The sequence below is a fragment of the Trichophyton rubrum genome (genome assembly GCF_000151425.1).
Source record: "Trichophyton rubrum CBS 118892 genomic scaffold supercont2.2, whole genome shotgun sequence".
NCBI lineage: Eukaryota > Fungi > Ascomycota > Eurotiomycetes > Onygenales > Arthrodermataceae > Trichophyton > Trichophyton rubrum.
The window spans coordinates 2,533,477-2,558,763 of NW_003456427.1; the positions used below are offsets into that span (position 1 = coordinate 2,533,477).

Sequence of the window (25,287 nt, forward strand, 5' to 3'; positions counted from 1 at the left end):
CGTGAGACATCCGCTTGTTTGCACTGTTTGCACTTGCTGCTAATTCAATGTTTCTGATTGGCTGTTCAGATCCTCTTATTTTCATGCATTCTGATTCGTCAGTTTTCTTTCCTTCAACTTCACTCCAAACTCCGTAAGTTGGAGAGACATCAAAGACATCAAAGATATCAGCATCCAGGAATAAAGAGAGTCACTGTGAGACATTCACTCTTTGGAAGGTCAACCTGCAGTGTCCCATTCAATAGTTATACCAGAAGCACAGTCACTGCTTGGATGGAGAGACATAAAAGGGGCCATAATTTCGCCTGCTTCATCCTCTGGCTATTCTTATTATACCCGCTACTTCATATCCCGCTATCTGCTGTACCCTATATACATTTCGGGCAGACACTTTGCTATTTACAACGGGATGCCATCACAGTACCCGTGTAGAGATTATAGAGCCGTTTTCGAGTCTCCCAGATGCAACTGGGTCTATAATTCCGACATATATGATCACGATGGTAGAATTGGATGGTTCTAAGCATCTTAGCGCCCAGACATTAGGTCACTATATGGCGAGAAGAACCTCCTTATCTATCACCAAGAACGAAGAACCCAAGCTTAAAGTTATTCCGGACAACCTACAGCTACAGTTATATATTAAAACGGACCAGCAACCCTAACGTACCCACTAAAGGGTCCGCTGGCATTCATGCTCCTGTGTCTGTCTGTTTCTATCTTGAAGCTCCTACCCAACTAAAACGGTCTCCTCCCTGTCCATGTCGCTCGACGACTTCGCGGATTGGAGTTACGATCCGAAGCGGCGACAATCTCATCTTTGATAAAGACGGAGAGCTAAAATCTCAAGAAGCAAACATTCCCCATGAAGAGGGCCAGTTTGAAGAACTCATGGAATCGAGAGAGCTTCAATACTCTTCGATCGGAACTTCTTCTCTTCTCTTCTCTTCTTTACTGTGCTAAATTCCCATTCCGTGCTCTCAACCTCCCGAGCAAAAAAGGACCTCATTGAAGAACTAGAGATTTTTGGGGCAATGTGGGAGTATCGCAATATAAAGACACGGGCAATCGACACACTTGCACACGGCTTCCCGGTGCGTATGTTCAAAAGATCGTAAGCAGTACATAGCATCAACCCAACGGTGTTAGCCCACTGGGTCTCTTGTTTATTTGCCCGAAGGCATATGAACGCATGTCCGCGAACTAAAACAGAGTTTCAGCCGTGGAATTCGAAGATGGGACGCTGCATCTGGCTTCATTAGCCGTATCTAAATCTTCTTCCGAATTGGTCCAGTCGACATTTATACCAAAACCTGCGAGCCGTTCACCGACAGGCAGCCTTACTTGAATTCTCAGCGAACGCGAAGAGGCTTCAATTGATGTGGATGAAGACGTATGTTAATTGGAATTCTAATTCAAGTTAGATTCATACTAATAGCCGAATAGGAGTATCTATGGGCAGTAGATTTTTACATTCAGATTGGTGCTCCATGCCTCAGAAACTTTCAAGAAGCTCCCTGAATGTTTCCAAAAACGACATCGACACTGCGGTCAGTGCCGATCGCACAGTCATCTCGAACGAAGGCAAACACTTCATTATAGCGTTTGTCCTGACGCCAGATTCCAGCTCAGGTCCTCAATTCGAATATGCTTGCTGAACGTACTGCTGCGGCTAACTAATGTGCGGCCAGCTTGTTACCTTCTCCTTATATCTACAAAATCACAGAGTATCACCAATGCGTAAAGATTTACGGCCTTAGTTGTTTTGAGTACTGATGAACAAAGGTGGCTTGGAATTGGCTGATTATCATCTTTTGGTTTCTCAAATTATGTCAAGGCTCCTGGTACATAGTGTACAGCTGGGGCATGACACTGGACGATCGATATTTCTAAATACTCGATATATAAGTAGACATTACCTTCGCTACATTCTTCTGTATATGTTTATATGCAGAAACCTAAACTACAACAGCTTGTTAGTTACTCCAATATTACAAGATCAACACAGACGAGACTCCACATACCTCGACTCCAGATAATACTTTTGAATATATAAAAGAACGCAGAGGTTAACCATCAAACTCTCGCTTTGAGCTTCCATCCAACTACTTTTGACCGGGATAACAGCAAGACGGCGAGGCTGAGGAACATTGACAAACCAGCAAAAATCTGGGCGTATAGAAAGTCACCATCCCTCAATGCAATCAACGCACCAGCGATAGGCGAACCTGTCAAGGAAGAAAAGCTTACAATGCTCAGCGTCATCCCGAATCGGATGCCGCTCTTCTTCAGATCCGTTGTGAGACTTGTTAGGGCAGAAGGGAATAACGCCTGTATTCCAGCGGCGAAGAACCCATAAGTGATAGAAAATGCGTATAAGTTGGGTTCCCTTTTCACACCGATCCATCCGAATAACGTTGCTCCTGCCACAACAGTGCATGGTATAAGGGCATTTATAGGGCCTGATTTCCAGTCTGAAATATAGCAGGGTATGAGGCGACCGAAGATACCGCAGCAGTTTATTATGAGGATCAAGTTTATGGAATCTTTTTGGGACAAGCCGATTACATTACGGCCGAAGCTGCCAACATAGAAGAAGGCTATGTACAGGGCCCAGAAATTAAGGAACATGGCCACTGCATATAAAGAGTAGGCAGGTTCGCGGAACGCCTGAAGTTCAAAGAAGGGACCCGTTCGACGGGGAGGTATGCGTTGGCGAAGGAAGAAGAAGCCAGGGGTCAGCGTTACGGCGGTTATTAGGCCAATAACTCGCATGGTCCATCCAAAACCAATCTTGGGGAGCAGTTGTTGCACGAGTACCGGGTAGACAATGCCTCCTGTTGCACTACCGGATGCAGTGATGGCGATTGCGAGGGACCGTCGACGTGCAAAATAAGAGGTTAGAAGAGCCACACTGGGACAAAATATAAGACCACTTCCTATTCCCATGCAGACGCCCTGGGAAAGAAAGGTTTGCCAGTATGTTTTGCACAGCGAGGTCATGAAGAGTGAAAAGATAATTATCACGGCACCTGCAGACCAGACAGCCTTGAAGTATCCTGCATCTGTTGCCCGACCTGAAAATGTCCCAATAAAGAAGAGAAGGAAGATCTGAGTTCCGCCAATCCATGATATGTCGGAAGGTGACCGTTTCAAGGCTTCAGTATAGTATGACTGGAATACACCAAATCCGTTAACGAATCCCCATGTATTGAAGATAACCATGTGGGTAAGAGCCACTTGTAGCCAGGCGTGGTAGCCACCATCTGGAGGTGGGCCAGGATCCCGGTTGGACTCTCTTGTTCGAACAAGGGAGAGAGTCTTTTCTAGTACTCCTGGCCGTTCTACCGTTTTGGTGGGTACTTTGGATATTTGGTTGACATCATGATCATGATCCGAAGATGACCCGGATTGTGTCTGAGAACCACCTTCTTCCGAGGGTATTTCGGCGAAGGAGGAGATAGGAATGGCCTCAACTGCCTTCTCCAGGTCCTGCGCTTCAATCTCCTGCGTAGACGACTCTGCACTCAGTCCCATCCCCTTGATATCCTTTTGAAATCTGATGGTATATCAAGTTTGATAATGACTATGCAGAGATGTGATTTTATGGCTAACTTTATGACAGTGAAAGTCTTGCTTGTCTAGGCAGATAGTTAGCAACGATCACTACGTCTATGACATATATGGATTGACTGGGTTAAGTACCGATGAAAATATTTATCAGACCGGAATCAGACTCTGATTACGAACGCAAGGAGCCGAATGAAATCTTGCGTCCTCAACTTGTATTTATTGTTTTTATCCTTTCTGTAGATATGAAGATTAAATGTTGGTCAATGAGGTATTTTTGACCTGATACTGCAGCTTCATGCAAAGCGAGTTGTAGTTAGCTAACTGGTAATCGAAACTGTTAGCAATTTTCGACTCATCCAGGAATCGATGTCAATGACCCAACTTGTGCATTTTATCTCCAACCATGGGTCCGACCCTCTAACCGACCCACAGTTAGACTTGCCAGGGTCAAGGTGGGAGATATGTAAGCAGTACAAACCGGCCCGTAAACGGGGCTGGCCCGTTCCTATAAAATCGCAGTCTCCGGCTAACCATCGTCCTTTCTCGTTTCATCCTCGTCACGAGGAGGAGATGCACGCCCTTCGAGCACTGACAAGTTTCGGGTCGAACGGCACAGGCAAGCAGCAAGAAAAGGGGGAGATGATAGTTAATGCCGAGATGACTAAAGGAACGAGAATAGAGGAGGCGATATGCAAACTGATAGCCGTGGCCCAATCGGGTGAAGGCCGCCGGTAAGAAGAGAAAAGCCACGGTCGAAAAGCCGTATTCCGCTGATGTCAGTGCTTGGTATCAAGTTGGCTGGAGAGGATGTTCTGGCCAAGATAACTGATTACAGCTGCAGGGCCGGGCAAGTTAGCAAACATTTTCTATGACCCTATCGGCAGCTTTTATATGCCAATGACTCCTCTGCCACCCGAACCTCTGGGCGGAGTTTTTGCCGCCGGTCGTGTTAATTTAATATTGTTGGAACTCTGTTGGTGGACGCAAGATCTTATCAGCAACCAAAAAAAAAAAGTAAAGTCAAAATAAGGAAAAAATAAAGTTTCCACGTGGGGCTTCTTGGCACTTGGCTTTTACTGAGGGAAGTTTTTGGGGTTGAAGAAGTCGATGGAGACGAGAGGAACAACGAAGAACTCCGTACAACCGTCACCAACAGCAAGGGGCAGGGTTTGAGTGCAGCAATTTCGTTATATGGGGCAGCAGCTATGCACAAGGTCGATGGATCTCCGGATGGTTACCTTCAAAGGGCAAATTCCATATCTCTGAAGGGCGCTTTCACCATACAACCTGCGCGGTCAGATCGAGATATCCAAGCCACAATTACGTTGATCAAGGCATATACTGCATCCCTGGGAGTTGACTTGGCCTTCCAAGGCTTTGAGAATGAAATGGCTTCGTTCCCGGGGAAGTACTCTCCTCCTGATGGAGAGATACTACTTGCAATTGACGATGCCTCCGAAGAAGTACTGGGCTGCATCTGTTTGAGACCATTGGTACCCAAGAACTTCTCGCCCGACAAAACAGTCATGTCCGTTCCAGCGAAAAATGCAGTCAACAGCGGGAAACGCTATTGCGAAATGAAACGGTTGTATGTTCTTCCCTCTACCAGAGGCAGAGGGGTTGGCAAAGCGCTAGTGTTGGCTCTTCTGCAAGTTGCGCAGGACAGAGGATATGACGAGATGAGACTTGATACTCTTCGTCACATGCATGCTCCTATTGAACTGTATAGGAGTATGGGGTTCAAGGACATTGACAAATACTATGAGACACCGCTGGACAACACGGTATTTCTAGGGTTGGAATTATAGACAGACGGTATGTTAGAGAAATAGACGGCTGCATTGGTTTGGTTTATTGATGGTTATGATCTCAACATTCTCATCTAAATGCTCTATTTCAGAAAACGGCACTTTGGCGTCTTGCTGTGTAACCTGACCTTTAATTTTTTTTTTTTTTTTTTTTTGGTCAACATCCGGTATATCATTCGCTTTCTCGTAATGCTCCACCCAGGAGAATAAGTCAAAACAACTCAACAGCTAAAAGAAAACGCGGAGGAATAGCGCAGTATGGAAACGAGTCAATGCAAATGGATCGAGTGGTAGTACCGTAAAATAAGTATTGAAAGCAATACAAAGACACTAAGTGAAAGACAAGGAAAACAAAAGCATCTCCTCAATACTAAAGCTGGCTGCCACAAAGCGATAACCCCAAGCTGATGGGCAAATGTATAGGTATGCAGTGATAGAACAATCTCTATAGTGAAGACACAACAGGTACCAACAATGTGTAGTTTATCAAAGTTAGGATCTGGGCATGTCACTCTAGGACAGCCGACTTGCTGTTATTTAGCAGTGTCACCGTCGAAATCACGTCAGCAGGCTCACGAAGATGCCAGCTGGCTTGGGTCTGCTTAGAGCTAGCGCCAACTGTGACGGAGAAAACATGATCAGGAGGCAGATCGGATGATTTCAAAGCTCGGAACATATCTACATATTGGTTAGTTAATTTGCACAATTAAAACAAGAGGACAGGAAGATAGAGACATACCTTCGTCAGTAAAATCATCTCCAAGACAGAGTACGAACTCAGGTTCATGGCCGTGAACACCGGCATACTCGTCAATGAGTCTCTTTGCAATCTCACCCTTATTTACAAATGCTGGCCGGACTTCCAGATTTGCTTTGCCCTCCATGATGTCCACAGGCCACTTAGTAGCGACTGTTCGTTCTAGCTCTGCCCTACACTCCTTCGCCTGGTGGGCGCCATACTCCGGGTCCACGGGACGATAGTGCCATGTCAAGGCTACTCGTTTCCGCTCAATAAAGGCACCGGGGGTTCTCTCGGTGAAATACTGGAAAATTTCTAGCACATCATTTTGCCAGCCCATGTTTGCTTTTGCCGCAAGATTTGTCCATTCTTCGCTCCGTGGTTTGCGGATGAAACAGCCATGTTCAGCACTAAGACCAAGTTCGGTAATATGACCCATCCACTCCTCCAAGAAGTTTTGATCGCGACCAGAAATGATCCATACTGCGTTCTTGGGGTCAGCAGCGAGAGACTTGAGAGTTCGTAAGACACGGTCCGAGGGAATAGCGGCTTGCGGGTCTTTGACGATGGGGGTGAGGGTACCGTCATAGTCAAACATGAATAGTCTGCGACGTGCGGAGCGGTACTGAGAGATGAGTTTGTGTTTGTCAAGTGCGGGAGTGATTATGGACTTGTTAAAGGACGAAAGATTGGCGAGAAGTCGTTTGAGGTACTCATCATACCATTCGACAACGGTATGTGTGGTTACATGCTCGTAGAGGGCAGACTGTTTCTTTGCCTTCGTTTCGGGTGTCATTGTGAGGGCGGTGTTGATAGCGTTAGCCACGCCGGTGAGATCCCAGGGGTTGATGTGAATAGCATCTTCAAGAATGCCTGCGGTACCAGAAAACTCAGAGAGGATGAGGGGCCCTTGGTTTTTATGCTGGCAGACCACATACTCAAGGCTGGTGGTATTCATGCCGTCACGCACACTGGTGATCAAGCCAACATCTGCAGCGCGAAGGAGGGCAAAGTATTCATGTCGAGGGAGGTACTGGGGGTAGTATTGGACGGGTGAGAAGCTGATCGAGCCGAACCGGCCGTTTATGGTCGAAACCAACTGAGATATTTGGCTAGAGAGCTTGTTATCCGGCTCCTCTTTCTGTTCTTCCATGCTCGTAGGACTAGTAACTTGTATGAGAACTACTTTGCCGCGCCATTGAGGATACCTCTCCAGGAACATCTCGAAGGCCATCAACTTCTGCGTCACTCCTCGAACTGAATCGAGCCGATCACGTCCTACAATTATTTTCTTTCCCGAATATATCGTTTTTATGTTGAAAATTGTGTTTTCAATATTTGGATCGCCATATGCTAGCTTTCGTACCGTCTGGACATCAATTCCAATTGGGAACACGTCCACTGCAACATGAGCACCGTAGGCATCAATTCCACCTTTTGTCGAGCTGAAAGCCAAAATACGGGTGCAGCAGGAAGTAAAGTGACGAGAATAAGTATGGGACTGGAAACCAATCATGTTAGCCCCAAGGGCACCTGTGAGGATATCCTTTCTCTTGGAAAGACATCGTAGGAACTCGCTGCTCGGGAAAGGGACGTGAAGGAAAAATCCGATATAGATATTTGGAACCTTCTGGCGGAGGATGTTTGGAAGCAAGAAAAGATGATAATCATGGATCCAGACGATGTCTCCGGGTTTATATGTTTCCAAAATGCGATCCGCAAACATGTTGTTGAGCCGTTGATAGTCTTGCCACCATTGTCTTTCAGACCGGCCATCGGTTGGGCCATGTTGTTTATAGTGAAAAAGGGTATATATCTCTCGTTCGGCGTAACGGCGCCAGCGGCCCTGGTCCTTCAATTGCATCTCTTGGTCCGGAGAGTCAAGCTCATCGCTCAGCCAGACGGGTAGAATATTTCCAAACTTGCTCGACGAGACCTGGCTCTCGAGACGATGGCGATCATTGGCTGTTACACGAATACCATCTATAGGTGGAGGCTGTGGCTTCTGGGATGAGTTAACCGGGATCGGGGCCCAGGGCTTGTTCGTGGGCGAAGCGATTCTATTGTTCTGAAAATTATAGGACGAATTATCTGGCAGAGATTGCTGTTCTATTTCGCCGGTCCAGCCAACAAGAGTATGGGACCAATGGGAGTCAGGGGATGCTAGGTTGGCGAACGAGTCAAAGAGCGCCGCAGTCCCAGGTCGGTGTTTAAGCTCCTATGCAAAGAGTCAGCAGTTTTCCCTTTCTGTGTAAAAGGCGGATATACTATACCCATTCTCCATCATGGTGGATCTGCAACTTATACGGAATACAAAATGCTGCGCTTATTATCCGTCCCGATAGGCCTAGATCCGGGTGCTGGTCAGGTTTGGTTGACGCCAATATCTCCCTCAAAGGTAGGGATATAGATGCGGATCTAGAATCAATATCCGTCCGAGCATCGGCAGAAAAGTTATTCTGAGCGCCGTTGGGGTTATCTGCCACGAGAGAAGGGGTTCTCTGCGTAGGAATATTCACGGAAGCGTCCAAAGCCCCAGGTGACATCAGACTCGGCCCAGCCGGAGGGCCTCCGGGGAGACTTGAAGCCATGAAACGTGAAGGCCGAAGGGTGGTATACTCTTAGAAACAGGCCAATATTCTCCGCGTAAGGTCAGGCGACAGTGAACTTGGTCGGGCGGCTGGCGGTAGAAATAGGAGAAATGGTTGGTTGAGGGGCCGAGATGATCTGTTCTACCCGCTACCCGCGTTTGACAAACGCTCAATTGGCAGGCAAGCACGGCAGGAGACCAGAGGATGTGGAGTGCTATACGTATTTAATAACTTCAGTCATAGGAAGTCCATGGGTTGGGAGGTTGCAGGCAAAGCGAGTGGCCAAGCAGGGAGGAAGTGGGCTTTGACAAGGGTCGTTGGCGGCCGATTATCAGGCTGTCGTCATTCCTGGGTGGTTAGCCTAGCTATGCAGCTCCTTAAACCCGACAGACGAGCAGCAGGGCGTTGAAGGTAGCCGATACAGAAGACCGGCGAGCCTCACGCGACAGACAGTCCTCCTATATATAAGATAATATGATAATTCACCGGGAATATAAAATAAAATATTTTGCAAAAATTGTTCGAGAAGGTAAAAAAGGAAGTCTGGATAAAGTTGGCTGCTGACTAAGCGGGCTCCCCGATAAGGGGACGATAAGGCCTTTTGAAAACCTCAAATTTGACGTCGACGACTCTTTTGATGGCGGCAAAAACAACGCGGAGGACGACGAGGACGAGACGCTAGCAGGGGAGGGTCAGATGTCGGGTTGCTCGTGCATGGCCTCGGTTCGTGCGCCGCTACTCACTGACAGCAGCTTGTTCCATGCAGCTCGGCCGGTCTTTAGCAATAGCAGACGCTTCCATGCCTCGCCGACTCTTGGGAGACACGCACCCACGCCGAAGATAAACCCGGATAGTCTTGCGGAGACCTTGGAAGAGCATAGATTTGCAAACCGGACGGTCGTACGCAGGATCAAAGTGCGAAGCCCCCCGAACTTGCTACCTGAAAGCTATGGCGGCGATAAAGTCAAAAAGGCCAGGCGCCGTGGGCCTTTGGAGCCGGAACATCTCATCAGCTCGCAACGGGAGTTGATGAAGTTACGGAAGCTGACGAGGGAGCTGGAAAGGCTAAATGAGCGCCATATGAAGAAGCTGTATCCCACGGCCCTGAAATCACTTCCACCGAAGACTGAACGCCAGGGTCCTGTACAGTGCAATTGGTTGGAGTACATGAATGGGCAGGAGTCGAAGAATGGATACACACGACTGAGCGATGAACTTCTGGCGTTCGAGCTGTACATGTCTGAAATACGGCAAGAGAAGGAAGCAGTGAGGAAAGTTATAGGAGAAATAGAGGAGATATTGAAACCTATCGGCGGTGATTCCAACCGGAGGCCGATTCTCGTTGGATCGCGGTACACAGGCATGGAAACGCGGAATTCGAATGTTGATCTTATGATTCCCATGGAAGACCCGGATGGGCTGCCCACCAGCGTACGTGGACCGAGCGTGACTCGTCCCAAAATCACGGCAATACAGATGGGCATTCTGGTTCAATCTGCTCGTCTCCTACGTGCAACCGGAACATTCTCTAATGTCACAGTCAAGAAGGAACATGTCCCTTTTGTCTCTGCTATTCATTCAGCTACGGGTCGAAGCTCACGGATATACTGTGGTCTCAAACCCCATTCAAGCATGGAATATGTCCTGGGCTATAAAGCGGAGTTCCCTACTTTACGATCATTATACATTGCTCTACGAATGGTTCTAGAGACAAGAGGAATGTTTGGCATGGAAAACCGGACCATCGACGCATACGGGCTTACAATGATGATTGTAGCAGCTTTGAAGCTGGGAGAAGGCAAATTCAGCCGTTCAGACCTCGCAAAGCAATTCATGCATGTTCTTCGATTTTATAAAGATCTCGATCTCCTTCGTTATGGTATATCCGTGGAACCACCGGCTCTTTTCAGGAAGAGAGCCCATGCTCGGGCTCGTGGTGCAGAGCCACTGCCACATGTTAGAGGACAGAAGAGCATTGCCAAGCGGTCAATCGCCAGAGGTGATAAGATGTTATGTTTACAGGACCCGGCTGATTTCATGAACGATTTGGGCATGTCGAGCTTTGACATGTCGAAGGTGAAAGATGTTTTTGGAAAGGTCCATGATGATATACTGGAGAAAGTAGAAGCATGGGATGGAGAGGCTCAGGCGGGTAAAGAGCTGGTATCTGATGCCAAGGCCGGTCTCAATGTCGAGCCTACAGAGCCGGAGAGACCTAGCCTGTTGAGATACGCCCTAGGATCGAATTATGACCATCTAGAGGTACTAAGGGATAAAGCTCTATGTGCATGTTCATGACAGCTAATGAGATATCTCATCTCACTCATATATAATATTGGAAGAAATCTCAAATCATTCGAAAGTCAGGGCATACCCCGAAGCCCGGTCTATTCCATTCTAAATCCTTATGTATTATACAGCCCCTCAAATCCAGAGGGATAAATAATTAATTAGAAGATATTTCCGAGAAAACAAAACACCCCCAGCCTTAAAATGTCTATTAATTTTGCCCAAGCCACTTAGCCAGCCATTTCCGCTCAGCAGCCTCTCTCACGCCTTCCTTAAGACCCATACCAACATCCACACCGCCCCTCTCATCAACAGCCAACCGCACCTCTTCAGCAATCATATTCTCTATCCCACCAGCACGCATAATCAACTTGTCGTCTGCAGCAAGGTACTCCGTCCACCGCTGCAGTCGAGGTCTATACAGGCCGTTGACAACCATTGTCTGCAGGAATTCTGGAACAGGCAAAGAATGTCGTTTGCTCAACCCAAACACAACGCATGATTGCAGGACTTCTTCGGCACTTAGAGCGTGTACATCCTTGACTCCACGTCGTGAGGACGGGGCAACCACCTCCCGCTGACCGGCCGATAGACCCTGTAGTGCAGCAATCTTGTACTCAACTCTCTTACTGCGCTCCTTAATCAAGTGATTAGGCATCCGGCACGTCATTGGCGTTACAAGATTGCCTATCGCAAGGACAACCAAGGGCGTAAATTCGCCGCATATGAGCAAGATGAACCCGAACGGAATCATTCTGCGCAGATCATATGCGCTGCGTCGAACGAGCTGGAAATCGCTTCTTGTAAGAGACGAGGCGCCCGTTGTAGGAGCGGTGGAAGAGGCGGAGATATCTGTCCATGGCGAGCGTGGTATGTACGCTGGTAAACCAAGTTGTTTCCGCAGCGGGATGGAAGCCTTGTAATTGCCGTGAACGTTTTTGAGGCCTGTCTTGTAAAAGCGTAGGTACGCCTTGCCCAGAGCAAAGTAATATGAGAATGTGCCCGAAGTCTGCGGGTTGTCTTTTGAAGGTACGTCGAGGAACGCGGGCCGGGTGCTCGCGGGTGCGTTGACGGGGGAGGATATGGATGTTTCTGAGGCGGATGCTGAGTGAGTTGTAGGGGTGGTGGCAGAGGATGAGGAGGATGTTGATTTGGATTTATATGGCGGTGGGAGACTGAAGCGGGCGTGGCTGGAACTGAAGGTCCTGCTTGAGGGGTAGAGGCATTGTAGGCCGATTGTGACTGTTCGTGGAGATGTGTGTCTGAGCTTGAAGGAGACAGCAGCCAGATTGCTGCTTCGAGGGAGTGTCGATATCATTGTGATATTGTACGCATGGCCCAGAATACGAAAAAGGAAGATGAAAGAAGTGAATGACCGTCAAGTTTCAAGCTGGGGATGGGACGTTCTTAAAAGAAAGGAAAAATTGCTTGATATTGCAAAAAGTTGAAATCTCCAGAAGAAAAATTATGGCCAAAAAAATAAAAACTAAGACAAGAAAGTCAAAATGCAACAAGTGGGTCTATATGCCAAGCTTTCCCGCTCCGTGCGCCATGCTTACTTAATATCAACGTCAAGCAAACCTCTATAGTCTATCCCAAGCAAATTGAGTCGAAGAATAGAAAGAAAACTGGTTGCGGAGTAGGCGGTCATTAGGTGTTAGCATAAATACAAAGCGTAAAAGAAACACAACAGAAAAGTGAAGAGACAATGTTGGCTTTGTGGTTTTTTTCTCCTTTTTTTGTTATTATTAATTTGGTGTTGTAGGAGCGAGGTTTAGTCCAGTCAAGAAAATTGGAGATTTGCGGGGAGTTGGTATTGCCACGGTTTGCATCTTGCATCAAACAATAGGGTAGGTGCGTAAAACTACCAACTACCGAGCCAGCTATGGTTGCGTCCGGTTCTCCGCGGTGCTGGATAAGATGATATTTCCCCTAAATAAGTTCGAAAAGAGACAGCACATGAATGAGAGAAAGAAAAAGGCTGAATCCCGCATAGTCCAAGGAAATAAAGAAACACCGATCGAAAGAATACATAGAACATAGCGAAAGAGACGTTGACGGCTGACGAGAGACGGTCAAAACGGTCCATGTCTTATACCGAGGGGCCCGAAAAGGCGAAAATACAAAGGGAACAGAGAATAATGCAATTTCCAGCTTCCTTTCCCCCCTAGCGTGGTTCAACGCACACGCCTCCACATTGCTTCCCGTCATTAGGGACACCATGCCCTCGACATCTACATGTCAAATTACTTCTTCTGCGAAGCCTTGGCAATCTCGGCATACTCCTCGTCACTGGCGTCAAGGATATCGTACTCTTCATCTGTGAGGAAACTCTCGTCATCCGGACACTCGCTTTCGAGGTTCAGGCTGTTGACTTCCGCAGCCAGGTCGGTGACCTCGACTGCATCAGTATCCTCATTCAGTGTAGAAGCAGAGTCGGAGACATTATCCGCAGCGATCTCATTTGGCTTGGACTGACATTCATCCTCGTGCATGCTGGTTATGGGAGATTCCTTCTCCAAAGTGGGGAAGACCATTTCTGACTTCTTCTCTGGAGATTCAGTTTTCTGTTCATGGACTTGAATGTGACACGATAGCCGATGGCCGAAATGATTTCCGTCCTCGGTTCTCAGACTCCAGAAGGAAATTGCTGTTCCAATCCGAGCAGGGGACTTCATCTCTATAGTGAAATCCATTTTTTGGCCAGGATAGACTGGCTCATTCAGAGGCTTGCTCTCCATGGCGTTAACCAAGCTGGCCAGGCTAATGGCGTGGGAGGTATCGATATTAAACATGGGATCGCCACCCTGGTAGCGGACAACGGAACCGGCAGGCCAAGCATTGGGCCCAATGTTCTGCAATGTCCATGTCTTGAAAAAGCGAACATTTGGAGCAAAGTGCGTGCCATCTGGAATGGTTTCACCCAGGAAACGGGTGTGAAGGCCATCGGGGTGCAGACCGGAAGTGACCGAATTTGGACCATCTCCAGAATGAGACAGAGACGAGGTAACAGATTCGTACTCTGAAGTCATCGACCCCTGCTGTTCGACTGGGGTTTCCTCCTCCTCGACAACCTCCTGCGTCTCGTAAGAGATTTCCTTCTCATTTTCATAGAATGCATCAAGTGCCATTGGAGGATGGACCTGTGTGGCAGCATTGGTGATGAAGGGAGCCGTAGTCTCGGTGGCAGTGGATCTGAAGGCAGGCTCAGGGGCATCCTTGTCACCCAGCCTCTCGAGTACGTGACCCTTCTCATCCTCTCCGTATGCAGAGACGGTGACGTGCTTGACTGGAGTCTTAAACTTTAACAAAGGATGGGTGCTGTTGTGAGTCCCGTTTGGATCGGCTTCACAGGTCTCACAGAAGTCGGTGTCATCACAGACAACACACTTGTAGCGAACGCCGGTGATGTACTGGACATTGAATTTCTCGTGGCAGAGACGGCCATCACAGTACACACCGGGGTGGACCACATGCTGTGAGGCCCGAGGGGGAAGAGGCAAGAACAATGGCACAAACCTGTGTCCTGGATGCGAGTACTTGACGTCACCGACACAGCTAGCGCAGACGTCCCAGTTGGGACAGTCAATGCACTTGTATCTCGCGTTGATGATTTGCTAGTAAAAAATGTGAGCAATAATGCACAATAGGGAGTGGGGGAAGGGGCGGGAATGACGTAATGGAGTATACGTACACAGTCACACATGTCACAGAGAGCTCTATGGATGACAGGCTCGCTTGGTCGGTAGTCGGCATCTCTGATAATCTCGGCCACCTCTGGCTCCTGTGATTTTGGTTGTGACTCAACTCCAGGCGTTGCTTCTGGTTCCAGCTTGGATCCCTCCTTGGGTTCCTCCTTAGGTTCCTCCTTCTCTTCCTCCTCCACTGGCTTGAAGAACTTTGGTCCAACAATCTCGGTAGTGCTAGACACGAGCTGTCCATCATTGAGAGATCGTTTGATGAGCCAGTGAGTACCGGCAGGACAGAGGTTTCCAGCATCAATACACTCCTGGCACAGGTCATAGTCACCACCCTCACAGACGGAGCAGTGATAGTGCTCGTTGGGGATGGAGGCCTTGCACAGGTTGCAGTCAATCATGATAGAGCAGCTGTATGTAGCCGTAGAGGTATTTGCAGGTAGGATTGGAGGAAGAGGATAAACAGATCTGCTGTCCAACATCCTGGTGGCCGAAGGAGATTCTGCAGGACGGTGTTCAAGGACCGTGTCAAGGTAGCTAGAGCGAGGGCTACTGACCTTTTCCGGCAGCGTCTGGTTGGGTTCGGGGAGATGTCCATTATCGATAGGGAACTCGAATCCAGATTGTGGCTGCTCAGACAACTCCTCAGGCTTGGTTTCTACCCCAGAATCGTTGATGATATTATCAGTAGTATCTGTTGGGTTCTCCTCTTCTGGTTCATCATGAGCATCAGTAAAGACACGCTCGACTTGGATACGGAGCTTCAGCTTGGCCTTTGCGGCTCTGTAAAGCTGTTTGTAACCAGCTGGTTGTTCACTGTCGAGTGTGAGAAACTCTCCAGCACTGTCGGAGTACCTTCGCATGATAATATCAGTATGAGAAGGGATGTTGAGAAACTGGCGGACCTAGACGGGGTGTTAGCTAGGTCGTTCAGGTAGGATAGTGATAGTGATAATAGTAGTGCTAGCCGGTATTGTTGGTGTTTGTAGAGGGATGACGATAACACGAGTAGCAGCGACATCGGGCAAGGATATACGAGTAAAAACCCAAGTCAAGCCGAAAAGTGGTACTCGTCACTATTTCGATGGAAGAGATGGATGAAGTAGGTGATTTCAAAGCCAGTCAAGAGTTATGCTAGTCGAAGGGCAGAGACAAGTTGTAAATGATCCAGTTGGGTGAAAAGTCGAGTTGGGTCAAGAAGTGATAGCCGTGATGCTGTATATATACTTGAAGCAGACGCCGAAGCGGAAGTCGATGGCGTGAGTGTTCCACGAAATGCCGAAGGTGCATAACCGGCTGACTAAACTTCCGTTTTGGGAGGTGGCGGTGAGCCAGCCCAGGCAGAAACGTTGACGACGACGACGACAGCGAGAAAGAGAAGGAGAGAGACAGAAAGCGAGAGAGAGGGAGGGAGAAAAGGAAGAAAAGGGATAGCAGTCTAGAAGAGAAGATCCTTATAACTCACTCTCAAGGGAAAAGTAGTGGCCCCCATGTCCCTCAAGGGCACTTTGAAGCGTCTGTTCTCTCCATCAAAGTGAGCCTTGACGGTTATGAGGGTGTCCGGCTTAACCGGTCCGCTGTGAGCTGGAGGCATGGCTGCTGCTGGGGGGGGGGAACGGTTTCGATAGCCACGAGGGTGTATTCGATGGGTGTTGTCGGCGACGGGCTGAACGATGCAGCCTAGAGCAGGCGTTGTCTGTTGCGTATGTCGATGCTAGAGTACAGCTGGTGATAGCAAATGTCGTGGTTTGGAGGCGAGACGTTGCAAGAAGAGAGTCGATAGCGTCACCACCGTTGAAGGAACAGGCAGCAACCACGGAACCGGCGGTGAGCCGGTGTAAGTATATAAAGGAACGCGAGGCCCTGCGTCGACGGCGGATAACCTTAAGTCGACGTCGACAGGGTGAATGTGATACTTGTGACTGCTGCTGGTGGTGATGATAGTGAGAGTGATGGGACTGGCGAGAGTGACGGGCACTGGAAGAGAAGAAGAGAAGAAGAGAAGAAGAGGAGGAGGAAGAAGCGAAGAAGGAAGAAGGCAGGTCGAGTTGCTTTTCTGGGGGTGAGGCTGCATGGCGGTGGATCCAGCCAATCAGAGGGCGCAGACGGCTGTCCTTACGTCATACGAGACCCTCATGCGAAGTTCTAGTCGCTGCCGCTAGCCAGAATTGCGGAGAAAGCAAAAGCAAGAAAGACTAACTGAAGGCGAGAGAGTTGACGTTTGACGGGATGACGGCAGCTTGCATCATGTCAGAGGAAGAGAAGACTGGCGGTGGGCTCGGGCGATGGCCATAAAGGCGTGTTTTACGGACATGTTTGGTAGCGGCGGCGGCGGCGGCGGTGGTGGCCGTACTATAAAAAAGGTTGCTGGTATTGTCCATACTTTGTAGAGCATGATAGAAGATTGTGACGACTAGCGTAGAGCAAGCAGTAGCGTTATGTAGACATACAGCCATAGATAGACTAATACAGTGCAAGAAGAGGTAAGAGTAAGGATACACGCTCAAAAGACGGCAGACAGACGACACGATACGGTGGATATCAGAAGAGGTGTGCAGAAGGAGATAAAAAGACCACCAGCCAGTGCCAGTAGCCGGTGTGAGTTAAATAAGGTATCGAGAAGACGCAAAGACGAGAACGAGACCAGAGCCATTATTCGCCTGCATGCTGAGCATTCCAAGAGAGAGATAGAGATAGAAAGAGAAAGAGAAAGAGAAAGAGAAAGAGAGAAAACGATAAAAAAAAAAAGATAAACCACGATGATGACTAATAAAGACAGACCGAGCCAAAAGAGGGAAAGAGCAAGCTAGAGAGAAAGGAAAGAACGCTAAGATGCAGGAGAAGGAAGGAGCAAAGGACAGAAAAAGATCTACGTCAGAGGAAAGAGAGCAAACAAGGCAAACAGGACAAACAAGGACGAACAGAGTAAACAATAACGCCATAAGCCAAGAGATAAAGAAGTATAAGACGAGAGAAAGAGAAGACGCATTCACTGGTAGTAGACGGGGCCGTTTTGGACGTGCGGAGGGTGAGGATAGTAGTACGTCGTTGCACCGGGGGGAGTCATCATGCCGCCCATGCCGAGGACGCCGCCGGCCGGTGGTACAGCGGCTGCAGTGGTGGTGCCCGAGCTGGAGCCCGGAGCAGAGACCTGAGAGGCATCGTAGTAGTACACCGTTCCGTTGGACTCGTGGGCTACGGTGCCAGGAGCAGCGCCGCCGGGAGTATAAGGGTACTCTGTTCCCGTGGCCGGAGGGACAGCAGCAGCAGCAGCAGCGTACTGGTTGTGGTGCGGGTGAGTGTGGTGGGGAGGATGTTGTTGTGGTTGATGCTGGTGATGGTGGTGGTAGGGCTGGCCGTAGTAAGCTGGCTGCTGTCCTGGTCCCGGTTGCTGGTACGTCACCGGCTGGAAGGGTGCGGCGTGGATGGCTCGTTCGGGAATCTGGGACAGAGGCGTCGCTGAGGTCGGCGGAGGATGGGACATGTGTCTCTGGTGCTGATACATCGGTATGGGCATGGGCATCGGGACAGCCATGGGGACGGCCATGGCCATTGGCATGTTCATCTCCGGTGTCGGCGCATAGCCGTTCATAGACATTGGCTGGGACGGCTGCTGAGGTACCTGGTGGTGGAATGGCTGCTGCTCCCCTGGCTGCTGCTGTTGTTGCTGCTGTTGCTGTTGCTGCTGACTAAACTGATAAGCAGCGGCCGATGCAGCGGGAGACTCGATATCCGCCACCGAGACTGTCTTCTGCGGACGGGGCTGGTGCATTGGAATGGCCGGGTGCGGCCGGTTCTCCCGGTATGTCGGGTTCTGCGGTGCAAAGTACGGACCCGCGGTCGAAGGAGGCACAGATGTCGGCGGCTGCTGCTGCTGCTGCTGCTGCTGTTGCTGTTGCTGCTGCAATTGTGCCGCCTGCTGAACCGGCGTGACCTGGGGAGGAAGGCGGACTACTGGCCTCGAGTCTGGTGGAACAACAGGGCGGGCCATGGCCATGGTCGATCCCAGCGGCGGAGTGGCGCCATTGACGCTCATATCCCGCCCCATTGACGAGCGGCGAGACATGCTCACGCTCAGGCTGACGCTGGGAGTATGAGTTGGTGCATGGCTGTAGGCACTGCCGGAGTAAACACTGGCCCGTCGGCTAGAGTAAAATCCGCCGCCGCCACTTCCTCCGCCCCGACCTCGGCCGCGGTACGAAGCTTGTTGGTTGGGCCGGAGAGCCCGGGGGATAAAGATAAATGACCGTTCCGTCGAAGGGAAGATGTAGCGAGGAGCCTGGCCGGGGAGGAAAATGCGGACGGGCTTGTCACGACGCAGCGGAGGGCGGTGCTGCGGGAGGCGGGTATGCTGTCTTTTGGGGACGGCGGAGAAGGGTATCGGGGCTTCCATGCCCGGAAGAAAGACGATAACGGGGACATTGCCGATGAGTACAGTGGTAGAGAATGATCGGTTTTGTGGAGAGGTGCGAGGAGCCGTAGGTACAGGTTTAGGCTGGTAGCTGGTATTGGCATTATTGTTGTTGTTGGTTGTAGTAGTGCTGCCGGCAGTGGTAGTAGTAGCGGTGGTGGCAGCTGTGGTACTCTGAGACGGTCGACTCGGCTGATTGATAGTATCATGTAGATCATGACGCCAGGGAGCATGTGTAATGTCTGGCTGGGGTTTCCTACAGGTTTGCCAGTCAGTACGTCATCATCAAATGCAAAACAAAAATACAAAAGTACAAAACTCACCGTGAAACGTTGCTGTCGACGATAAGGCCGTGAGGCTTGCTCTTTATCTGCTTGGGCCGTCCGCTGCCATTCCCGCTGCCAGACCGGTTGTCGTGGAGGAAGAAACCACCTCGCGTAGGCACAAACGAAGGGTCGTTCCTCTTCTGGAAGTACTCGTCATGCTCTCTTCGTTTCCTCTCGGTCAAGGGCTCCCTCTGACCCCCACTGCTGGGCCGAGAAGCAGTAGTCGTAGCAGCCGTCTCCTCCTCCTCATCGTCAAATGTCATTAGATCCCCAAGCTGCTGCACCGGCTCCGGTGCCGTCTCTGTGCTTCCGTTCGCCATGTTATCTGACTCCGAAGTCCGCGCATTGAACAAGCTGTTCCTTTCGCCACCTTCACCATCACCACTGCCTTCTGCTCTCCTTCCTCCTCCTGTTCCACCACCACCTTGCCCTCGAGGTGTCCCTGTCGAGGTCGAGGACGACTTCTTGGATCTGAGAGGCAGCCGTCCACCGTCTAGAAGAGACCTCTCACCGCCCTCTGTCTCCGTGATCTCGCTGCATCCGTCGTCCTCGTCGTGGGACTGGGAGCTGACCGAGCCTTCGCTGAGCGAGTCGTCATCCACTGTACCTGGGAACCCGTCTTCCTCGCCCTCGTCATCGACCGTCCTTCGGCTCGCACCGATCCTGCGGCGATGGTGTGGTGCCATCTATACACTAGAGAGTCAGTCTCTGCCGTAAAACACACTGCTGCACCGAGTGGTGATGGTAAGAAGAAGTAAAAAAGGTAAAAAGGCCGCAAAGTAAAGAAGAAAAAGCAGGTGGTGGTCAAGACAGGCAGCAGAGTAGCACAGGCATCAACCAGGTACATATATGCCAGCTGCAGGGCCGAGCTCCCAGTCACTGCCCATTATTAACTGCACCTTGTTGTCTTTTGGTGACTCGACTGTCTGCCTGTCTGCCTGTCTCTCGGTCTTTGGGCTTGCTGGCATCACTCTGGGCCTATCCCCGGCGGGGCGAACCAGATGGCGAAAAATAAAAAATAAAAAAAAAATAGTTAACCACCCCCGGGCAAACAACTCAAGACAACATGAATACAGGGCCGGGGCGAACGGGGAGCAGACGTACCTGAGTCAATCTGATCGCTCGTATGCGGCAGAAGCGTGGAACACAGCAGGCAGCGAGTGTCTGCAGTCCAGCATCGGGATGGATTTCCAGCAGAATGTTCGACGGGAGGACGAGAAGCGGTGGACTATTTTTTTCCCGTGCCCGTTGGTTGACTAGAGGGGACTAGACAAGCTAGGGACGTTGGAGTTGAGACTAGCAGGGATCCTCCTGCAGGCGAGCCATGCAGAGCCACCGCAGCGAAGCAAAGAAGGCAAGAGAAAGTCGAAGATGGCGTTGACGTTGAGCTGACGTCGAGATGAGTTGAGGTTGAGGTTGAGGTTGAAGTTGAAGTTGAAGTTGAAGTTGAAGAAGATGAAATCGGCGAGAGCTGAGTGTTATTCTGCTTAGTCAGCTGGATAGACGTCGAGGCATCAAGATAGGACTTTGATGATGATGGTGATGATGATGAAGACGATGATAGAGAGCTGACAGTGTATACCCTGATACTGAGATAGCCAGAAGATAGCGAGGATGGCCTCTATAACCATAGACAGACGAGGAGACAGCAGGCAGTCCTCTGCCTACTCTCTGTACTTCCACTTCTGCTTCTACTTCTGCTGCTTCGCCTGACTTCGCTCTTGCTGCTGGCTTCTCGCTGGCTTCTTCACTCCAGCTGGACTTTCTCTCTTCTCTTCACTGTTTATTTGTTTACAATCATAACATCTACATCTACCATCACCATCACTCGGCGGACAAAGCAACTAACTAGTTATTTTAACCATCCTCATGTCGTTTCCTTGGCCTTGACAACCTCAGAAGAACTCTGGGACGTATCCTGGGCTTCCTTGCTCAGGACAAAGGATCAGAGTCAGTACTCCGTCTTGCTCTTCCTCTACCAATGACCTGCGTCTAACGCTGTCTACAGGTCCATTGGAGGTTCCAGCCGGATCTTGAGAGGAGACCCTGCGTACGCACGGCTGACTGCTTAATCTTTTCTCTACTACTACAAACCTGCTACTACCACCATAATAAAGCAGTTTCTTCATAGCATTGAAACCGAATGAATATTACAGGAGAAATGGAAGATGTAAGTGAATGTGATGCTTTATGTATTAATACTTGCTAAGCTAGGCTATAGGAGGAAGAAAAGACACAACATTAAAAGCAAGCTCAAGGATATTCGAACAGATAATCCAACTCTTCGAAGAGAATACCCAAACTAAAAGGGTATAATCCGGTTAAGGTATTAGCTACTTTACGAGTAAAAGCCAACCTTGGAATTGGAAACTTGCTGATTAAAACGGCATAAAAGTTGCTGTAAACTGTCTGACTTAGTTGCTTGCATTGAAAAGAAGATATACCGGTCAACTGGATAGCAGCAACAGCGCCATCAACATGGCTTGCTGCAAACGAATAACAGCAGAAGTACCAATAGCAGCAGCAGCGATAGCAACATGGCTTGCTGTAAACAAACGACAACAGAATCAGCAGCAGCATGGATAGCAGCATGACTGGGCGTTTACTGGCTGATGGGACTTTGAGGGTCTTTGAGGGAATTTGTACACATATATATGCACCTGCGGGACCTCGCAGGCGGTCTGGTCTAACCGGTCTCTCCCGGGTTACTTGCAGGGTACATACCACGCATGTATGCATGTTCCCATGGCCGTTTGCCTTGGGCGTTTGAGAAACCTAAGTGAATCATGCATGTACCTAGTTGGTCCAGTGAGACAGTTGAATCCCAGTCACTGCGGTGTCCCTTCACTCAAGGCCTCCCAAGTCTATATATTCTCCCTCCTCCTCTTCTCTTCCCTCTTCATCTTCATCTTCTTTTCTATCTTCCTTTCTATATCCCTGCCATAACTATGCCTCTGGCTCATATTACCTAGAGCCAAGACTACCCCATATACACCCCTCTGATAGCGGAGATATGTCCATTCTCCCGGTACAAAGGGGATGGACGACTGGCGGGTAAGTTGAATAACTCACAGAAAGGACACCATCCAGCAGCCATGCAACTAACAATACTGAGATTAATGTTAGATGCGCATTATGCCAACCGAGAAACAGATGTGTCATCACTAAATCGCTGAAACCAGTACTACGCTATAAGCAGTTTCGAGTCTTATTTTCTAGATATATTAATACTAAGTATAGAGCCGAGGTCTTTAACTGAACCGCTCACGCCACTGAAAACCGAATCGAAGCGAATCCATACATCAAATGCTGGAGACCCCGGGTCACACGGCGATTTAGTGAGGCATTTCATACAGGAGGAGTCCATCTCTGACCACTTCCGTGCTTGAGGAAAGGGAGAGCTTGACTCGTCTCCGCCACACGTTGATATACCCAAGTAACCTCATCGAAAGCGTGAAGATTCACCGGGTGCTGACGGGATGACAATGGGAATATAGTCAAACTTGAAGACCCAACGTACGGCCTGGTTGAACACTCCGACAAAAGGCAGAAATGATAACTATACTGGCCGGTATCATCTTTTACAGAGAGGGTCTCAGCAAAGGGGAACGAATATTTTGCGGAGGAGAGAGAACAATGAATAGTAGCCGAGGTGGCTTACGACATGGGATTAGGCAACAAAATGGTACCTCTATGTATTATCAACTGTTGTCTGCCAATGGCTGCACTTGGGGTGGTGGCCACTTACACTATTGATCAATCGACGGCACTTTTCGCTAACTGCCATTGAATAGAGCTCCCTGCTCCTTCAGGAATCACCAGGATAGGGATGGACTAGAGTACCGGACGTCAGACAGGCTACGAGTGTTAAACATCTTCCCACACAACAACCCAATCTCGCCTTGTCTACAGTGCACCTTAGCCCTGGCAGAAATAAAGAATAGGAGTGTCTGCAGGCTTGTGCAATTGCATCCGGTCTGGGAACCCTATGCTTGGGATCTTGTAAGTTTCTCCCTTTCCTCCCAGTTTCGCTGCGTTGACTAAACATTTCGAGATAGGGCAAATAATTAGGTCAACTCAAGAAGTATTGCTTGCTAATTGATGTGCATCTCATGCACCTTGACCTATGGACTGTAAGTCACAGCTCATTGCAAAGCCCACGCCTATCTATATATGCCTTTACCTGACAAGCCTGCAGGTGCTTCTAAGATTGCTACATTCAATCATCCCACTGTACGATGCATTTGGCCAGAACTGCTCTATGGTCTAAGGTGTCTACAGACGCAACCCTATAGCAGCAGGCCCCAGCAGCAGTCTCTCAGCAGACCCTGCAGGCTGAGCTCATGGAGAAACCCACCAGGGTTAAGCCAAAGGAACCTGACGTCTACGATGGACCAACGGATATTCGCTTCTGGCTGATGGATATAGACGATCAATTACGCGAGCGCCTGATCTCCGGAGCCTTGTCCCAAGTCACATACGCTATAAGCTACCTCTCCTATGTTGATATAGAGAGTCCAACGCCTGCAGCTCAAGAAATACCATCATATCAAACCCCATAATCAGAAAGCGAGACAATACCAGTCCTGCTAAAGCCTTGTTGGTCAGGTTCTTGTCAAGACCAAAAAGCTGGGCTTGTATACCATGATTACCCATGGGACTGAGAGGATAGTTCAAACACACGATACTGTTAGGTCTGTCAGAGCGTCCTGAAGAAAACACGAGTGCCTATCCTTTCATCACGTAGTGCTGCCTGCGAATGAAGTCCCGCCCCGAACTATACCGCCGATACTATGTTAATGCCTTAGAGGGATGTCTTATTTTCTTTCATATCCAAATGGGACGTCTTCAATTAAAAGTCCCAGCATTCATGTATGAGGCGCTGGGCTGTTTGTTCCCAGGATGGGATTCTTATTCAGTGGGACTGACTGCTCCATACATCAAGTCTCCACGATTCGGGCCCCTACCCTGAAGAGAATAAGGCTTGTGAGGGAACCAAAACAACGCAATACTACCTCAGCAATTTTCCATTCATCATTGGGCCCGATGATGGTCCTCAGCTTTGGGCTTAGTCCAATCCTCGTGTTTAAAGACACCACCTCGGCATATATACCCCGTATTTTACTAGCCATGCGGTGGACGAACAGGAGTCAGCTATTGCTTTGAAAGTGGACGCTTACAAGATTCCGCAAAGAAGGGAGCCCAGAATGGTCTCTGTGAGAGAGCAGGGAGCCCAGAAGCTATCCTTCATACTATGGTATCACATGGCGAACCTGGCACCAAACGCAATAAACCTCCGATGCAAAAGTCTATGCTGCCAATTAAAGCGCAGTCAAATATAAATAACCACTCTCACTGCTTCCAATTTGCTGGCTAGCCTCTTTGGCTCAGCAGTTTGATAACTTTTTTCCAATCCGAACCACAATAATGAGAAAGCACAGGACGAAGATATCGAGAAAGGCTCTGGCTCTGCCGGCCGTCTAGTTCGAGGCGACATCACAGATCTTACTATCCTCAAACGCCCTGCGAGAGTGACTTCCCGCGAACACCCTTCTAAGTACGCTGCCGGACCATTCAAAAAGCTGTGTTATCCGCTAAGAAAACACTTACTCTAAGTCACCTGAAAGGATACATACTTGCACGGGACTGTCCAGTGGCATCCACGAAGCCAGAGAAAAAGTCTAGCAAGGACAAGAAAGTTGCTGATCCTGTTAGAGGAGTGAGTCCGAAAGTCACTTCTAAATATAAGTGTTCATGCTGGGTTAACCTCTAGACAGGTGAAGACAGGCAGAAGTGCCGAGAAAAAGAACACCAAAGACAAACCGCTGGGCCAAAAAGGGAAGACCCCCTAA

The 25,287-nt window shown here is 49.2% G+C and overlaps 8 protein-coding genes across 11 annotated transcripts; 3 read left to right on the top strand and 5 right to left on the bottom strand.

Annotated features, from left to right (window-relative positions):
- Position 1: 1 nt before the first annotated feature.
- TERG_02545 (uncharacterized protein) lies at positions 2-4,511 on the bottom strand. 3 transcript variants are annotated; one of them, XM_003237787.2, is made up of 2 exons: positions 2,025-4,511; positions 2-1,963 (listed from the first exon to the last, which is right to left on the bottom strand). In XM_003237787.2, exon 1 carries the CDS (start codon positions 3,535-3,537, stop codon positions 2,077-2,079), a length of 1,461 nt encoding a protein of 486 aa, XP_003237835.1. In that variant the 5' UTR covers positions 3,538-4,511; the 3' UTR covers positions 2-1,963; positions 2,025-2,076. The 3 variants fall into 3 exon arrangements, with proteins under 3 accessions (XP_003237835.1, XP_047605687.1, XP_047605688.1); XM_047749435.1 differs by having other exon boundaries at positions 2-3,641; positions 3,706-4,047; XM_047749436.1 differs by having other exon boundaries at positions 2-3,894; positions 3,956-3,977.
- A 120-nt stretch (positions 4,512-4,631) lies between these two features.
- On the top strand, positions 4,632-5,532 carry TERG_02546 (uncharacterized protein). The gene has a single exon (XM_003237788.2). It carries the CDS (start codon positions 4,779-4,781, stop codon positions 5,379-5,381), a length of 603 nt encoding a protein of 200 aa, XP_003237836.1. The 5' UTR covers positions 4,632-4,778; the 3' UTR covers positions 5,382-5,532.
- Positions 5,533-5,535: 3 nt separating this feature from the next.
- On the bottom strand, positions 5,536-8,674 carry TERG_02547 (trehalose-phosphatase). The gene is made up of 2 exons (XM_047747931.1): positions 6,121-8,674; positions 5,536-6,059 (listed from the first exon to the last, which is right to left on the bottom strand). Exons 1-2 carry the CDS (start codon positions 7,982-7,984, stop codon positions 5,890-5,892), a joined length of 2,034 nt encoding a protein of 677 aa, XP_047603901.1. The 5' UTR covers positions 7,985-8,674; the 3' UTR covers positions 5,536-5,889.
- Positions 8,675-9,425: 751 nt separating this feature from the next.
- TERG_02548 (uncharacterized protein) lies at positions 9,426-11,009 on the top strand (the record flags this gene model as incomplete). Its single annotated transcript, XM_003237790.1, has 1 exon — positions 9,426-11,009. One exon carries the CDS (start codon positions 9,426-9,428, stop codon positions 11,007-11,009), a length of 1,584 nt encoding a protein of 527 aa, XP_003237838.1.
- A 202-nt stretch (positions 11,010-11,211) lies between these two features.
- Positions 11,212-12,318, bottom strand: TERG_02549 (uncharacterized protein; the record flags this gene model as incomplete). The annotated part of the gene is made up of 1 exon (XM_003237791.1): positions 11,212-12,318. The coding sequence occupies one exon, from the start codon at positions 12,316-12,318 to the stop codon at positions 11,212-11,214; it is 1,107 nt and encodes a 368-aa protein (XP_003237839.1).
- A 928-nt stretch (positions 12,319-13,246) lies between these two features.
- TERG_02550 (uncharacterized protein) lies at positions 13,247-16,292 on the bottom strand (the record flags this gene model as incomplete). The annotated part of the gene is made up of 3 exons (XM_003237792.1): positions 13,247-14,617; positions 14,695-15,603; positions 16,164-16,292. The coding sequence occupies 3 exons, from the start codon at positions 16,290-16,292 to the stop codon at positions 13,247-13,249; spliced, it is 2,409 nt and encodes an 802-aa protein (XP_003237840.1).
- A 749-nt stretch (positions 16,293-17,041) lies between these two features.
- On the bottom strand, positions 17,042-20,575 carry TERG_02551 (uncharacterized protein). Of its 2 annotated transcripts, XM_047747932.1 has the most exons (3): positions 20,540-20,575; positions 19,433-20,121; positions 17,042-19,365 (listed from the first exon to the last, which is right to left on the bottom strand). In XM_047747932.1, exons 2-3 carry the CDS (start codon positions 20,119-20,121, stop codon positions 17,688-17,690), a joined length of 2,367 nt encoding a protein of 788 aa, XP_047603902.1. In that variant the 5' UTR covers positions 20,540-20,575; the 3' UTR covers positions 17,042-17,687. The 2 variants fall into 2 exon arrangements, with proteins under 2 accessions (XP_047603902.1, XP_047605689.1); XM_047749437.1 differs by having other exon boundaries at positions 17,042-20,121.
- A 3,033-nt stretch (positions 20,576-23,608) lies between these two features.
- Positions 23,609-23,997, top strand: TERG_11863 (uncharacterized protein; the record flags this gene model as incomplete). The annotated part of the gene is made up of 2 exons (XM_047750909.1): positions 23,609-23,668; positions 23,731-23,997. The coding sequence occupies 2 exons, from the start codon at positions 23,609-23,611 to the stop codon at positions 23,995-23,997; spliced, it is 327 nt and encodes a 108-aa protein (XP_047605690.1).
- Positions 23,998-25,287: the final 1,290 nt, after the last annotated feature.

Excerpts from the sequence above, each read along its gene's own strand:
- TERG_02545 (XM_003237787.2), bottom strand. The coding sequence starts at position 3,537 with ATGGGACTGAGTGCAGAGTCGTCTACGCAGGAGATTGAAGCGCAGGAC.
- TERG_02546 (XM_003237788.2), top strand. The coding sequence starts at position 4,779 with ATGCACAAGGTCGATGGATCTCCGGATGGTTACCTTCAAAGGGCAAAT.
- TERG_02547 (XM_047747931.1), bottom strand. The coding sequence starts at position 7,984 with ATGCAATTGAAGGACCAGGGCCGCTGGCGCCGTTACGCCGAACGAGAG. Across the intron at positions 6,060-6,120 it reads AGATGATTTTACTGACGAAG|ATATGTTCCGAGCTTTGAAA; the intron begins GTATGTCTCTAT and ends ACCAATATGTAG.
- TERG_02551 (XM_047747932.1), bottom strand. The coding sequence starts at position 20,121 with ATGGCACCACACCATCGCCGCAGGATCGGTGCGAGCCGAAGGACGGTC. Across the intron at positions 19,366-19,432 it reads GTCGACAGCAACGTTTCACG|GAAACCCCAGCCAGACATTA; the intron begins GTGAGTTTTGTA and ends GCAAACCTGTAG.